This window comes from Prionailurus bengalensis, chromosome B4 (genome assembly GCF_016509475.1).
Source record: "Prionailurus bengalensis isolate Pbe53 chromosome B4, Fcat_Pben_1.1_paternal_pri, whole genome shotgun sequence".
Lineage (NCBI taxonomy): Eukaryota > Metazoa > Chordata > Mammalia > Carnivora > Felidae > Prionailurus > Prionailurus bengalensis.
The window spans coordinates 56,815,115-56,828,822 of record NC_057358.1 but is presented as its reverse complement, the minus strand read 5'-3'; the positions used below and the strand labels follow the sequence as shown (position 1 = coordinate 56,828,822).

Here is a 13,708-nt window from a genome sequence, read left to right as displayed (position 1 = left end):
TCATTTGGATATTATATTCTTCATTTTCTCAAGAACTACTGTGTACTATCACTGTGTGCTTCTAAACAGCTGCTGTGTTCTCCCCTGAAGATGGCTGAATTTCATCTGTAGGTGAACTGATCCCTAAAGATGATGTGTGCTTGAACACAACAGTACTCATCTGACTGAACTCCTGAGGAACATTTGAAAGTTTTAGATTTTACATTTTTTTTGTACTTGTGATAACTTAAATCATACAGCTGCCTTTCATTTTAACATCTGTGTATGTAGTTTAAGCAAATGTACCATCATAACCTAACTTCCTGTTGTTTGAGCTCTCACACAAATTGCTCCTTGATACTGATGTGGAGTCCCTCTAGTTATTTGATTTCTGTATTTTTCCAGTCTAGTAAGCCCTTCCAGGTCTCTCTTCCTGGGGTAGAGCCCAGGGCCCATTGTCATTCAAAAGCAACTTTGGTTTCCTCTTAATGTCCTTGCTGAATTTCCCACAATCTCCTTGTCTTCCCCAAGCTGAGTGCTGGAATTCACCTTCTCTGCTCCTCAACCACTGTGACAGGAACTCTGAGAAAAATCACAGGAAAGGGAAGACTCACAGAATATATATATATTCTCATATACCCACATGTATATAGCATCCCCCCCATCATTAATACCCCCCTTTTTTCTGAATATTTCTTGGCTTTTTCTCCTCATTTCTAACCCTCCTATAACTAATCAAGCCCTCATAATCTATTGCCAGGTTGACTCAATTAGCTTCCTGTCTGGTCTCAATGCTTGGTCTTTTAAATCTCTTCTCCATATACCCATCAGAGTATTCTACCTAACCTACTCAAAATCCCTTGGTTGTTCCCCACAGCCTCATGGGGAATTTCATGCTTCTTACCCTGACACACAGACTCATTTAGACAGACCTTCTCACCACTGGTTTCCTCTTAACTTTTTCATTATCCCAGACTGCCCAGATGGTGTCCCCTTCACACGATGCTTTTCCTTATCCCTGTTTCTTTCCTCATGTCTGCTCCTTTGCTTAGAATTCTTTTCCCACCCTCCCATCTTTTTGCCTAGCTGATTCCTACCTGTCTGTTCAGCCCCTGTACCTGGTATACCTATCCCCATGAGGCTTGCCTTGTTTTCTCCTGGCTACATTAGGAGTCTCACATCTGCTTCCATAGTCTCCTACACAGGTTTCTGTTACTGAATTAATGGCAGTGGATTATAGTTACCTATATACCTATTTGCCTGACCAGACTCAGAGCTCCTAGAAGGTAGGTGTTATGTGTGAACTCATCTTTGTATCCCTCGTTAGGAAAAAGTGCACGTTCTGCTTAGTGAAATTGTTGATTGAGTGAATAAACTAATAAACAGAGGCATGTGACTGAAAGCTAAAGGAATAATCTTAAGTACCTACTTGATATATTAGTCTCAGGGAGTCACTAGAGGGTTTTGCAATAGAACATTTACATAAAATATAAAATATTTAACTATGGATAATTGATACGTACTAACTTGTTTTTTTTTTTTTACAAGTATCCTAATGTGACTGGCTTGTGTTGGATTCTTAAGATTTTAGAGGACAAGTTTACACTATGTGGTAGAGTGATAAATGATGTTGAAACATAATACACCATCTTAAAGGAAGTAGCCTCTTAAATTTATTGTGGGTTATTCTAACTAAGGAGTAACATGCCACCTATTAAAAGGACTAAAATTTTGTGACAAAAGAATTTTATTGAAACTTAATTATTAATGTCACACATTTTAAACCTTAATTAGAAGCTTAAAAGGAATTTCACGCATTAATTGAAAGAAAATTAATGAAGTTAATAGTGAATAGGATTTGGAAGTACTCAAAACTTCAAGTATGTAAGTGTGAATTACTAACCATATAAGAAACTAGTTTTAGAATTTATCCAGACATCATTATGCTGTTTTGATGTGATCTGTCTGTTACTCCCAAAGGGTGACTAAATTTCAGCAGAAGTGAACTGAAAATTAGTTAAGATACAGCAGTACTACAATTGATGCTCATTATTTTCACTAGTTGAGTTTTATAAAGTTGCCATGAACACTGAGTTAGCAAGTACCAAACAGTTGCTCCTGGGAAAAATACAGATTTAGGTTCCTAAATGCCTTTGGTCACACCGTTTTTATCACCTGATCAACATATAACTTTGTTTTATGTGTATTTCATTTTAAAGATACCTTATTAATATTTATTATTGATTTTATGTGCATTTGAAACGGTGAAATCGCCAACAAAATGTCTTACTAGTATGCGCACGTCTGTGAGTAACTGCAAAAGCACTGGTACCAGTAAATTTGGGGAGGGGGTAAGGAGTAAATTTCCGATTGGCAAATTTGCACATACAGATTCTACAAATAGTGATCAACTGTATTTTGAGATGCCTTTGTAGTTGCATATGTGGATTAGCCACACATTTTGATATTTATTTAGTCTTTATTCTGAGTTTTAGTACAATGCTCTATAATCTGTTGTATGATAATCTAAAGAAAACCCATCATTGGGACAATGAACTTCGTCTTATTCACCACTATTGTTCCTTTCTTTCCCTTGTAGTTTCAACTTCCCCTCCAACTTCTCTTATTGTGCAGGAAACGAGTACTAGGTTAAGAGTTAAGACATATAGTTCCAGCCTCTTACTTTGAGGTGGGAACTTGGACAATTTATATGGCCAAGGCAGTATTTTCTTCCCATTCAGCAGAATGATTGTGTTGTGCCAATCTCTAGGATCTTTGTCAACCCTAAAACTCTGTTATTCTGTATATGCAGATCTTGGAAAATTTAGGCTCTAAAACAAATCATAACACTAAATAAAAACGCATTTCCATAATCATACTAAGATAAAAGGCTTAGACTACATAGGTATTTAAAAGCACAGGAATATGTTACAATGTGTTCTTTCAAATACTCAAATTTTGGGGTGCCTGGTGCAGTCAGTTAACTGTCTGACTCTTGATCTCCGCTCAGGTCATGATCTCATGGTTCAGGAGTTCAAGCCGCATGGGGCTCTGTGTTGACAGTGCAGATGCTGCTTCAGATTTTCTCTCTCCGTCTCTCTCTGCTCCCTACTCCCCAGTTCATGCTATCTCAAAATAAATAAATAATTTCTTAAAAAATACTTTTAAATAGATGTAGTTTAAAAGATGGGGATATAGGGGTACCTGGGTGGCTCAATTGGTTAAGCATCTGACTCTTGGTTTCGGCTCAGGTCATGATCTCCTGGTTTGTGAGTTCAAGCCCTGCATTGGGCTCTGCTCTGATAGCACAGAGCCTGCTTGGGATCTCTCTCTCCCTCTTTCTCTGTCCCTCCCCAGCACTCACTCTCTCTCTCTCTCTCTCTCTCTCTCTCTCTCTCTCGTCTCTCTCTCTTTCTTTCTCTCTCAAAAAATAAACAAATACCTGATACAATTTCTTTTAAAAAGATGGGACTATATAATTTGTTCTTGTTTTTTTATTCATGAATTATCAATACATGTAGTAGTTTCAGCTGCTGTGCTAAGCTCTCTAGAGGTACAATAATAAGTAAGTTACAACTTCTTTCCTAAATAAGCTCCCAGGTCAAAAGGGAGGCTCAAGTTATACAAGTAACTATTATTCAATACAGTAAGTATTGTATTAGCTTTATGAGGTTAAAAGAAGTAACAGTTCTTTCTGCCTGAAAATTGGCACCACAAGAAAGAAGTGTTTCACAGGCAGACACATTATGTGGGTCTCAAAAGCTTTTGAAAAATAAGTAGAATTTTGCCAAGAAAAAAAGGAAAAGAGAGATCACTCAAAACAGAGGAGAAAACACTTTAGAGCACACTCAGGCATGGAAAAACACCGAGTATGCAAGGAACTCTTCGTGGTCCTTTGAGGCAAAAGTACAGATCTGAAGCAGGGCAACATCTCTGGAAAGATAGACCGAGGACAACTTGTGAAGAATCTTGAATACCATGCTGAAGGGTTTGGTTGTGACTCTCTAGGAAAAAGCAAATCATTAAAAGTTTCTCACAAAAGGGACATATAAAAACAGATAAAAGACTCAATTAGAAGGAATTCTATGAGCAATCTGACTTAATGTCTGGTTCTATCCTGTGGGCACCAAAACCTGTAAAAGTCAGGCAGTGTGCCTTTCAACTACTTACATACCTGAGGGTGCTTTGTGACTCAAGGCGAAACATGAAGACAAAAAGATTAGTTGACAGTGACTGAAAGCATTCTATACAACTGTACTTCTCCAATGTGGATGCATGTTGGAAACATCAGGGGAACTTTAAAAATGCTGCTGGCTGGGTCTCACCCCTATTGATTCAAATTCAATTGGCGTGGGAAGAAGTCTGGGCATTGAGAATTTTTCAAAGCTTGCCAGGTGATTCTAATATACATTCAAGTTTGAAAACTGCACTAAAACAAGAACCTATTGTTCCTGCAATTCTAGAAGTTATGTTTCCCCAATTTTAAGCTATCTGAAATTTGGATACTTCCTATAACCCTTCTGTGTGTTTCATTTGGAGTTCCTTTCTTCTTCCCTCTAAAATGCTCTTGTTAAATTTATGTGTACATCGTATAACCAGTGGTGTCTTCGAAAGGAGGAGGTGTACTGTGTAAAATATAATAACTTACAAACAATGAAATATAAAATATATACAGCAGCTGGGTCTGTTCGTTTCCTTGCTTGGTATTCTGGTCAGTGCCCTCTTCTTGCACTGAACTAGCCCCCATGCTCCTTTGTCTTCTGATTTCTACCTCTTATTTTGCCCACTTATTCCTACCAACTTGCTGCATATGCAGTCTCTTAATTTTGAGTCTTTAGTCAATTGTTTTCCATTGGTTTTTACATCAGGTATATCTTTCCTCCAGTATGCTCAAAAAAGCCTGGCTGTAGTGATATAAACCTTTCGCTCTAACCTTAAGACACTGTCTTTTTGTATTCCTGTTTGTTGTAATTCCCTTTTAGTTTCACTCTAGTGGCAGTGATAGGTTTAAAATCTTTTTGGCTAAAAGAAATGCCTTCCAATTTAGAGTCATTGCTGAAAACAGATCTCTCATTCTTATAGTGCTTATTTTTCTCTCCGTCTCTGTCTCTCTTTCCCCCTCCCTCCCACCCTTTTCTCAAACATCCCCCAACCCCACCCCACAGTGCATACACTCACCAAACAAATTCTCAGGAATAGCTCAGAAGTTTACCGTAAAAGATGAAATAATGGACAAACTGTAGGTGGACTTTTAAAGTGAGAAATGATGAGCACTATGGGAATCATAAGTGCCCCAAGAATGTTCAGTGCCAATGGGAGAAAGAGAAAACAAATCTGAGGGAGTGTTCAGGGTTGCTGTTAGGATTAGCAACTGAATGAATTTGCAGTCTTTTTTGGATATTTGTTTTCTTAGTCTTCTATCATTATCTCTCCTGTAATGTAATGGGCATAGGCTCTTGCTTTTCTTGTTTACTCTTGTTTTTCTACTGCCAAGTTCATTTTCTTGTACATGGTAAGTGTCAATTAAATATTTTCCAGGGGTGCCTGAGTGGCTCAGTCACTTAAGCATCCAACTTCGGCTCAGGTCATGATCTCATGGCTGGCTCCTGAGTTCGAGCCCTGAGTTGGGCTCTGTGCTGACAGTTCAGAGCCTGGAGCCTGCTTCAGATTCTGTGTCTCTCTCTGTCCCTCCTCTGCCCATGCTCTGTCTCTCTCTCTCTCTCTCTCTCTCTCTCTCTCTCTCTCTCTCTCTCTCATTTCCCAAAATATAAATAAACATCAAAAATTTTTAAATATTTTCCAAATAATTGAATTAATGTGTGGAAGGAGTAGTAAGAGAGAATAAAACATCAGATACTTGATTTTTAGCATGATCCTAAATTCTTGGTCATATATTTAATAAAAACACCATCTAATAATAATGTTCATCAGGGAGATTTTGCTTAATAATTATTTTGGGGAAATATTTTAGTTATGATAACCACTATATTAATCGGTAATGTGATATTGCTGCATAAATGACTACATTAGGTTGTATTCCTAGAAATCTCTGCTCCATTCCAAGAAGATAGTTATTCTGTTATGCTGGGTTATTTATTTAGTGATGTGAACCCCATATCCTGAGAATGACATCTGCAAATTAAAGTGTATTCCATAGATGGCAACCAAAACACAGACCATGTGGTTTGAAGAGTGGTTCAATTGCTTGTCAAAGGATAGATGAAGACAAAAGAGTGTATGTAACACAGAGCAGGATTCAAGGGACTGATTTTAGACCTAGTCTAACTCTTCCCTTCCACGGCCATGGACAAGTCGGTTCTCTTTTGGCCCCAGTTACCTTTCTATAAACAAAAGGGAAAGTCTTCATAACTCTCTAACCTTCTTTCCCAGCTCTTTTGTTCAAAAAATGTCAATCTTATGTGGACATGGGAATTACATTCAAGTAATAAAAGCTATTTATATGTAAAATGATACCAGTTTAGTTAGTTTTATTTTAGAAGGTAGAATTAGCCCTAAACAGGATTTATAGAAGGAGATTTTAGTTCAACCTCAGGGCAATTTTTTAACCATTATATTAATGCAATAAGAAAAAGCCTTATTGTATGAAGTAGTGATGCTTCATGTGGATATCATGTAGGGAAATTATTCATCAGGTTAGAAAATGAACTTGGTAACACCTTCCAACTAGAGTATATTCTAATTTTGCTGTCTAAGGCTTGACCTCAGGGCCAGTGTTTGAGCAAGCTTGTATGCCAGTATATTGAATCGAATAAATGGTTTTCTTTTGTCATAAAGTAAGGAGGGCGGGAACCATGGAGCACCAAAACTTCGTCTCTTTGATTCGCTCTATCACGTTCAGCAGGTTCAAGGTCAACTGCCGCCATTAATGATTCCCGTGTTCCCTCCTGATCAACGGACACTGGCTGCAGCTGCCCAGCAAGGATTCCTTCTTCCTCCAGGCTTCAGCTATAAGGCTGGATGTAGTAAGTACCATTGATTTTCCATTTGGGAGTGGGTGGAGGGCATGGCTTTAAATTAGGCAATTTAATGTTCCTGCCACACCAAGAAATGACATCACTCATATAGCATTTTTATTTTAAAGAGGAAACACACCAAAAGTGTAGAAAAGGATTTATGTTGCTTTTTAAAAGAACGTAGATTATTTCTATGCTCCTGAAGCCGATATTTGCTCTTAATAATTCAGTTTCATAACTTTCATTTCTTGTGTATTTTTCATAATATAAATATAATTTTCAGGTTCAATTTGTTTTTGCAAAGATAAGATAGGAAGATGCTTTTCAATTGCTTTCCATTGCCTTTTAAGATAAACTCATTTCCTAATGTGAATTAGTTGGCCTTTCCTTATCTGTCTCCTGCCTACGTTTACAGCCTAATTTCTCACTAGTCTTCTTTTAGTTCTTAGACCAAACCATACTCTTTCATGACTCTGGACTTACAATTGTGAGTGTTCGCTCTCTTCAGTATTCTGGACATCCTTCTTTTTCTTTTCTTTTTTTTTAATATGAAACTTATTGTCAAACTGGTTTCCATACAACACCCAGTGCTCATCCCAACAGCTGCTCTCCTCAATGCCCATCACTCACTTTCCCCTCCCTCCTACCCATCATCAACCCTCAGTTTATTCTCAGTTTTTAAGAGTCTCATAGTTTGCTTCCCTCCCTTTTTTTCCCCCTTCCCCTCTCCCATGGTCTTATGTTAAGTTTCTGAGAATATTCTGAACATCTTTCAACTCAGATCAGGGAGAACTTGCCTAACCTAGTTAGATCCCTTTCTCTTAGTTCCTTTGGATCCTGTATATTTTCCCTTTTATTTTAATGTTATGTAAGTTCTATGAGAGCAAGTGCTGGCTCTGTCTTATTCATTGTTATATCTAAACTTTTAGTACAACATTCAATTACTTGTTATGAATGAATGAATGAATCACCACTTGTTACAAACACTACAAGGGCATTTTTGCACTAAGTGAGAAGTTATTCCAAGATAATTGTTTATATTGCTTACTAATTTTAGATGCCGGTGATTTTATGACTTTTTTTCTTTTTTTATCAAAACTGAAATTGTATATTGTATCAAAACTGAATTGTATATTATACAATTGTAAATTGTAATTCTAATATTGTATATTAGAGTGTAAACACTCTAATATTTCACTTTCCAGAATTTAAATAGCCAAAATGCCAACTATAATCTGTTAAATAAAAATCATAACAAATTCCAAAGAGAGAATAGACCACTAAGCAACATATCTCCTGGAACATTATTACCATGGCCAGAAAGAATATAGAGAAGTCAAGCTCATTAAAATATTTTTATTGATAAAAGTAAAACATCATCGGAAACAATTAATGAAATATGATCATCTTTTAGATATTCATGTAGAATATTGTATTGTAAAGCCCGGTATATGTGGGTTTGTTTATATTTTAATAAATTGTCCCATTAACATCTTGCTATGCTTCAGTATTTATTGCATTTGAGAAACTCTATCCAACATTGCTAGAGATCAGATCTACGCTTCCTGTAAAAATGATGTCTTGGATTTTCACATTTTAACATTTATTCTTAGTCTTTAAACATTTCTCTATATAATATTGAAAAAGTGGGATGCATTTTTTTTTTAAATATACAAAGCCATTTGAGAAGAGTAGATTGCAGCTACAGAGTCTAGGTAAAAATGAACTAAGCTCAGGACTATAAAAATTCACACTTGTATGATATTTTGCCCTTTGCAGTTTTGAAACTACTCTTTCACGTCTTTCTCTTGACTTTGGTTTCATGTGTTTTAAGATGGTGTTCTCACTCTGGGTCCTGAGTTTATTCCTTTAATATTATTTTCCACATTATTCTATCTTCATAGATCGATTCATTCAGAAACACCAACGTTTTTTTATGATTAAGGACTATATTTATATTCTAAACATTTAAGTTGTAAGAATAATTTAAATTCTAAATATAGGATTTTAAACTCTGTTGCCACACTAAATTCTGAGTTTTTAATCGTAAAATTTTGTTTTGTTTTGTTTTGTTTTGTTTCCATTTTCCTAAGGAATTGCTATTCACCTTAAACGCACGTTGCCAATGTGTTTTTTGGTAATCTTGGTTATTAAAAAGAAAAACAAAAGACACTTTTGAAAATCATCAGTTGCCTGAGATTGCACCTGCAATATGTATGTATAGACGAGTTCTGTTTTCCAGAAAGGCATTTTTTAAGTAACTGTAGAAATAAGTCCCATCAGCAAATATTGTACTGAAGAGAAAACCATGTTGGGTATGAACAATAGAGTAACTTTGGGCCTGGAAAAGGTCAAGGACACCTCTACCTCACCCCCATTTGCCAGAATTGGCATGCTAAAATTTGTTCAGTGTTAATGTGATGTGGCATGGAGAAACTTCTCCCTTTCTAAAATCGTTCATGTATTATCCATTTGATATTTATGCCTTTGGTGCTTAAAATTACAAATAATACCATTTCTTTTGTAACCTTGGAAATTAAGTAGAATATAGCCTTTACAGCCACTGGCAAGCCTGAACCTGGTATCATGCCAAACCCTGAAACTCAGAAGCCAGTGGTGCAAGAAAGGACCACCCTTGTTGACACTCTGGCACTTTGACTCAGTTTGGGTGGAAGCACTAAGTAGTCCAGGCTATTTCCTCACTAATAACACTGCAGGAAAGAATAGAGATAGGAAAGGACATAAATCTTGCCATCTCTCTTCAGTGGGTCTCCTTATTTTCTCCCCAGAATTGTTAACACTACGTCAGTTGTTTTAATTTGAGCATGATTACCTAATTCTCAATGAAAAAGACTGACCAACTCATCTCGATTTGTGTTTCAAGCGAATATCAAAGACATATTTGGTGATATCAGAAATTCAAATGCTTTTCATCAGTCCATTCATAGAAAATATTGATGATAAATTTTTCCATTTAGACTACGTATCTTGATCAAATAAATAAAATAAAAATCTCTGGAACTATACGAGAAAGTTCAAATGTTCTCAGGAGGGAAAAGATAATATAAGACCATTAAGTTGGGGAACCTAAGCATCACAATTGAGTGGGCTTCTGCTGTTTTCAAAAAAAAAGAAGCTTTCTGTTGGACATAAAGATATTTTCTCTTTGAAAAATATAATAGTGGAAGTATGGCATAGAATGGAGACCTACTGCTGGATTCTCCCTTAACTGTTAAAATGAATGTCAGTAAATAATAGAAGAATAATTTAATAGCAGTACAACCAAAGACTTCAGAGCGAACTGGCTACATAGTAAAGAAGTTTTAAAGAACGTTGTAGTCCACTCATATCCGTGAATATGTAGATCAGTTTACAGATACTGATGTATTATTATCAGAATCTCAGGTTCTGTTTTGGCATTTGCTATTAATGAAATCAAGTATGAAACCACACTTCTTCATGGATCCATATCTAGTTATTACTTTTCTTACTTATTTTTTCAATGTTTATTTATTTATTTTGAGAGAGAAAATGAGTGGCTGGGGGAGGAGCAGAGAGAGAGAGAAAGAGAATTACAAGCAGGCTCTTCACTGTCTGCACAGAGCCCGACGAGGGGCTCAAACTCACAAACTGTGAGGTTATGACCTGAGCTGAACTCAAAAATCAAATGCTTAACTGAGCCACCCGGGCGGCCCCCTACTTATTTCTTAATATCTAAAAATACTTCCAAACTTCTAAGGTGGTAGAGATAATGGTGTCTTATTAAGTTTAATATTTTTAATATATATAATAACTTGAAAACAATTACATAAAAACACTGGTTTGATCAATCGCCTCAATTCACAGACCATTCCACACAGGGGAAAAATTAATGAAATAATCTGTATTTTTAACTTGTCAATTCTATGAAAACTGTCAACTAAGTTGCTATATGTAGACACACCCCAATTTTTATAATGCATAATTAAAAATCCCAATTTTAAATTATGTTTGTGGGCACCTGCTCAGTTTAATCAGTAAACTCTCATTAAAGTTCTTGGAATAAATTTTAAAACTAAGTTTCCAATATTGATTAATAAAATAAATGGTGTAGAAATGAATTGGTTCAAGTACACTTTGGATAGTTGAAGAGTCCAAGGACCAGTACACTTCCCTCTGCTGAAAAGTCTAAATGAAATCCTAACCTCTTAACCAAAGGCTTCAACCTGTGAACCACAAAAGTTGTTTCATCTAGACTTTTGTGAAATACAATGTACACACATTTGACACCTAGAGAATACTTCATGTTGCAAGAAGACCCCACTTTTGTGTTCACTCATATGGCAAAAAATCTAACAAATTTCACAATAATTTTGAATGTGTATATTGGTTTTAGCATTTTAAACTTGAGAGAAACTTTTGAGATAAGGTGCTTGAAAGTCCTAAGTTTGGTTAATACCAATTTCACTGATTCCAACTTCCAGTTCTCTTTCCAGGACACACAGCTTCCTCACACCCTACCCTCAAAGTTAAATGGCGTTCCCTCGGAACACATAGTTTGTAGGCAGGAATGAGAGGAATAGGTGTTTCTCTTTTCACTAATAACTACAGTCCTCTGCTCCTCTTCTTTTTGTTTGGGTGTAAAATTTCTAGTCATATAATTCTAACAGCTGCCTTAGAAATTTGTGACAGGAACACATTTTATGCGGAAATAAAAAAATCTGCAGGAAGGCAATCCAATAAAATAACCCATTTTCTATATACAGTATAAAACAAACAGTGGTAAAAGAGTTGGCTCAAGAGTTTAGCCCAAAGTGTCAAATTGAATGTGTCACACAGCTGCAGATAGTCTTTCCCCATAGATGGGCATATGCCTAGTGCTGAAGTTCCCAAACTGTGTGCTAAGGTACCAAGGTGCCTTTACTAATTCACAGGGGCATACAACATATTTTAAAATTTCAAGGAAAATACAGAGACATCTGTCAGACACTACATAAACTACCTTAGCTGTTTAGACCTTTACTACTTAACAAAATGGAAGAGTTGGTTATTTCTTTTGTCCTGCAGGTGCCATGAAAAAATTATTGAGCTGTGGATGGTGCCTGAATCCAATAAATTATAGGAACTTTTGGCCTAGTCTAGTACATGTTCATTTAAAAACTTAATATGACCTATCTTACTAGAAGGTTATTGGTGTCGACCTATCATATTACAATCATAGAATGGAATATTATAACAAAATTTATCTTGTACTTATGGGTTATGGACAATATTGTATACATAAAGCAGTTGATTCATTTGTCTATACCAGTTGATTCCTGTGTCTATGTGACTTCAAATAGTTAACTGTGTTTTTGTTTCATTTTGATTTAATTAACCCAGTGTGAAATACACAACTACAAGCTGAAAGGTACTTGGAATGAGAGAACGTGGACTTGAATTAAGTTTTGCCTTGTTCTGCTACTGTGATTGTCCTGTGCAAGTTACTGAGCTTTCTTTTCCTCATCTATAATATGGACTAATAACACCCATTTAACTTAATTGTTTCAAAGATTAAATGGGATTGTATATGAACTAGTACCTAGGTAGCATTGTGCCAGGAAAACACAGATCTGGTTTAAAAGAATATATTCTAAAACCACACCTGGCAATTAATTGCATTTCGTATCCTATCCAGGATCAAATTCATTCAACCACACCTGAATGGGGCTTCCTCTGACTAGGAAAATTGAATTGTTTAGAGAAAAGTATTACAGTGCTGATGGAAACCATTTGTCTCATGTAGATACAGCCTTAACTATTTACATCATAATCACCAAGTTTTAACTTTTTCTGTTGTCATTTTCCACTTGTATATTTATCAAAGCTCATGTTGGAAAAGATCGGGTCATTTTGGTTTTTTTTTTTTTTTTTTTTGAAAATGTGTTTAATCATTGTTTTGGCTGTATGAAACTAGAAATATGTTCACATACTTTCCACATTTTAACACATTGATTAATTTTTCAGAAATGTGCTAAATAAATAGCCATATAACGTTACTGATTGAAATATTTAATTGCCTTATGAGATTAGCTTAAATAAATAGAAGTCGATGAGCCAAGCTTAATAAACTTAAAATATGCTGTATTTATTCTTCATCAGTTTTCTGAACAGTATTTCCGCTTCTAATAAAAAAGGAAACTCTCAGTTAATTAGTTCCTCATACACCACAATAAAATTAATGTTTAGGAGTTAAATACCATAAACTTCCTCAGGCATATTTGCTGATGTGTTCCTGTTTTTCGTTAATGTCACATGTTTCATTGTTTAATGGGGATATCATGTGGGTTCCATTATATCTCTCTCGTGTAAAGGGTCCATGTGTCTGGCATTTTAGGAGACTGCATGCTAATTTCTGATTTAACTGTGTCAGCTGACATACAGGTCGTTGACAATCAGTGCTGAAACAATCACCGAATCACAAGCTAAAAACCATTGACATGGTACGCTTTTATCAAATTGACAAAATAGGAAACATGTGTTGTCAGGATCACATACTGTAGGTTCTTTGTACATTAGCAGAGAGAAGAGGATGTAATCATATATGCAGGCTTCTGTGTTTGTATGTTTTAAAATTATTGTGACCAGCTCTTCTCTACCCCCCTTCCCCTGAATCACCTTATAAACCAATGACTTTGGGTGAACCCAACTTCGTTGTAGAATTTAGTCTATATATGTGTGTGTATATATATATATATATATATATATATATATATATATATATATATAATTTATAT

The 13,708-nt window shown here is 35.7% G+C and overlaps 1 protein-coding gene across 6 annotated transcripts in view; it reads left to right on the top strand.

Annotated features, from left to right (window-relative positions):
• The window catches only part of SOX5 (SRY-box transcription factor 5), a 1,010,647-nt gene that overhangs the window by 875,909 nt on the left and 121,030 nt on the right, over positions 1-13,708 (top strand). For 4 of the 6 annotated variants that reach the window (XM_043564662.1, XM_043564665.1, XM_043564659.1 and 1 more), the window contains one exon: positions 6,839-6,962. In XM_043564662.1, the coding sequence (XP_043420597.1) occupies positions 6,839-6,962 (124 nt within the window). The remainder of the gene's footprint in view (positions 1-6,838; positions 6,963-13,708) is intronic. The other 2 variants (XM_043564664.1, XM_043564661.1) reach the window with 1 other exon arrangement.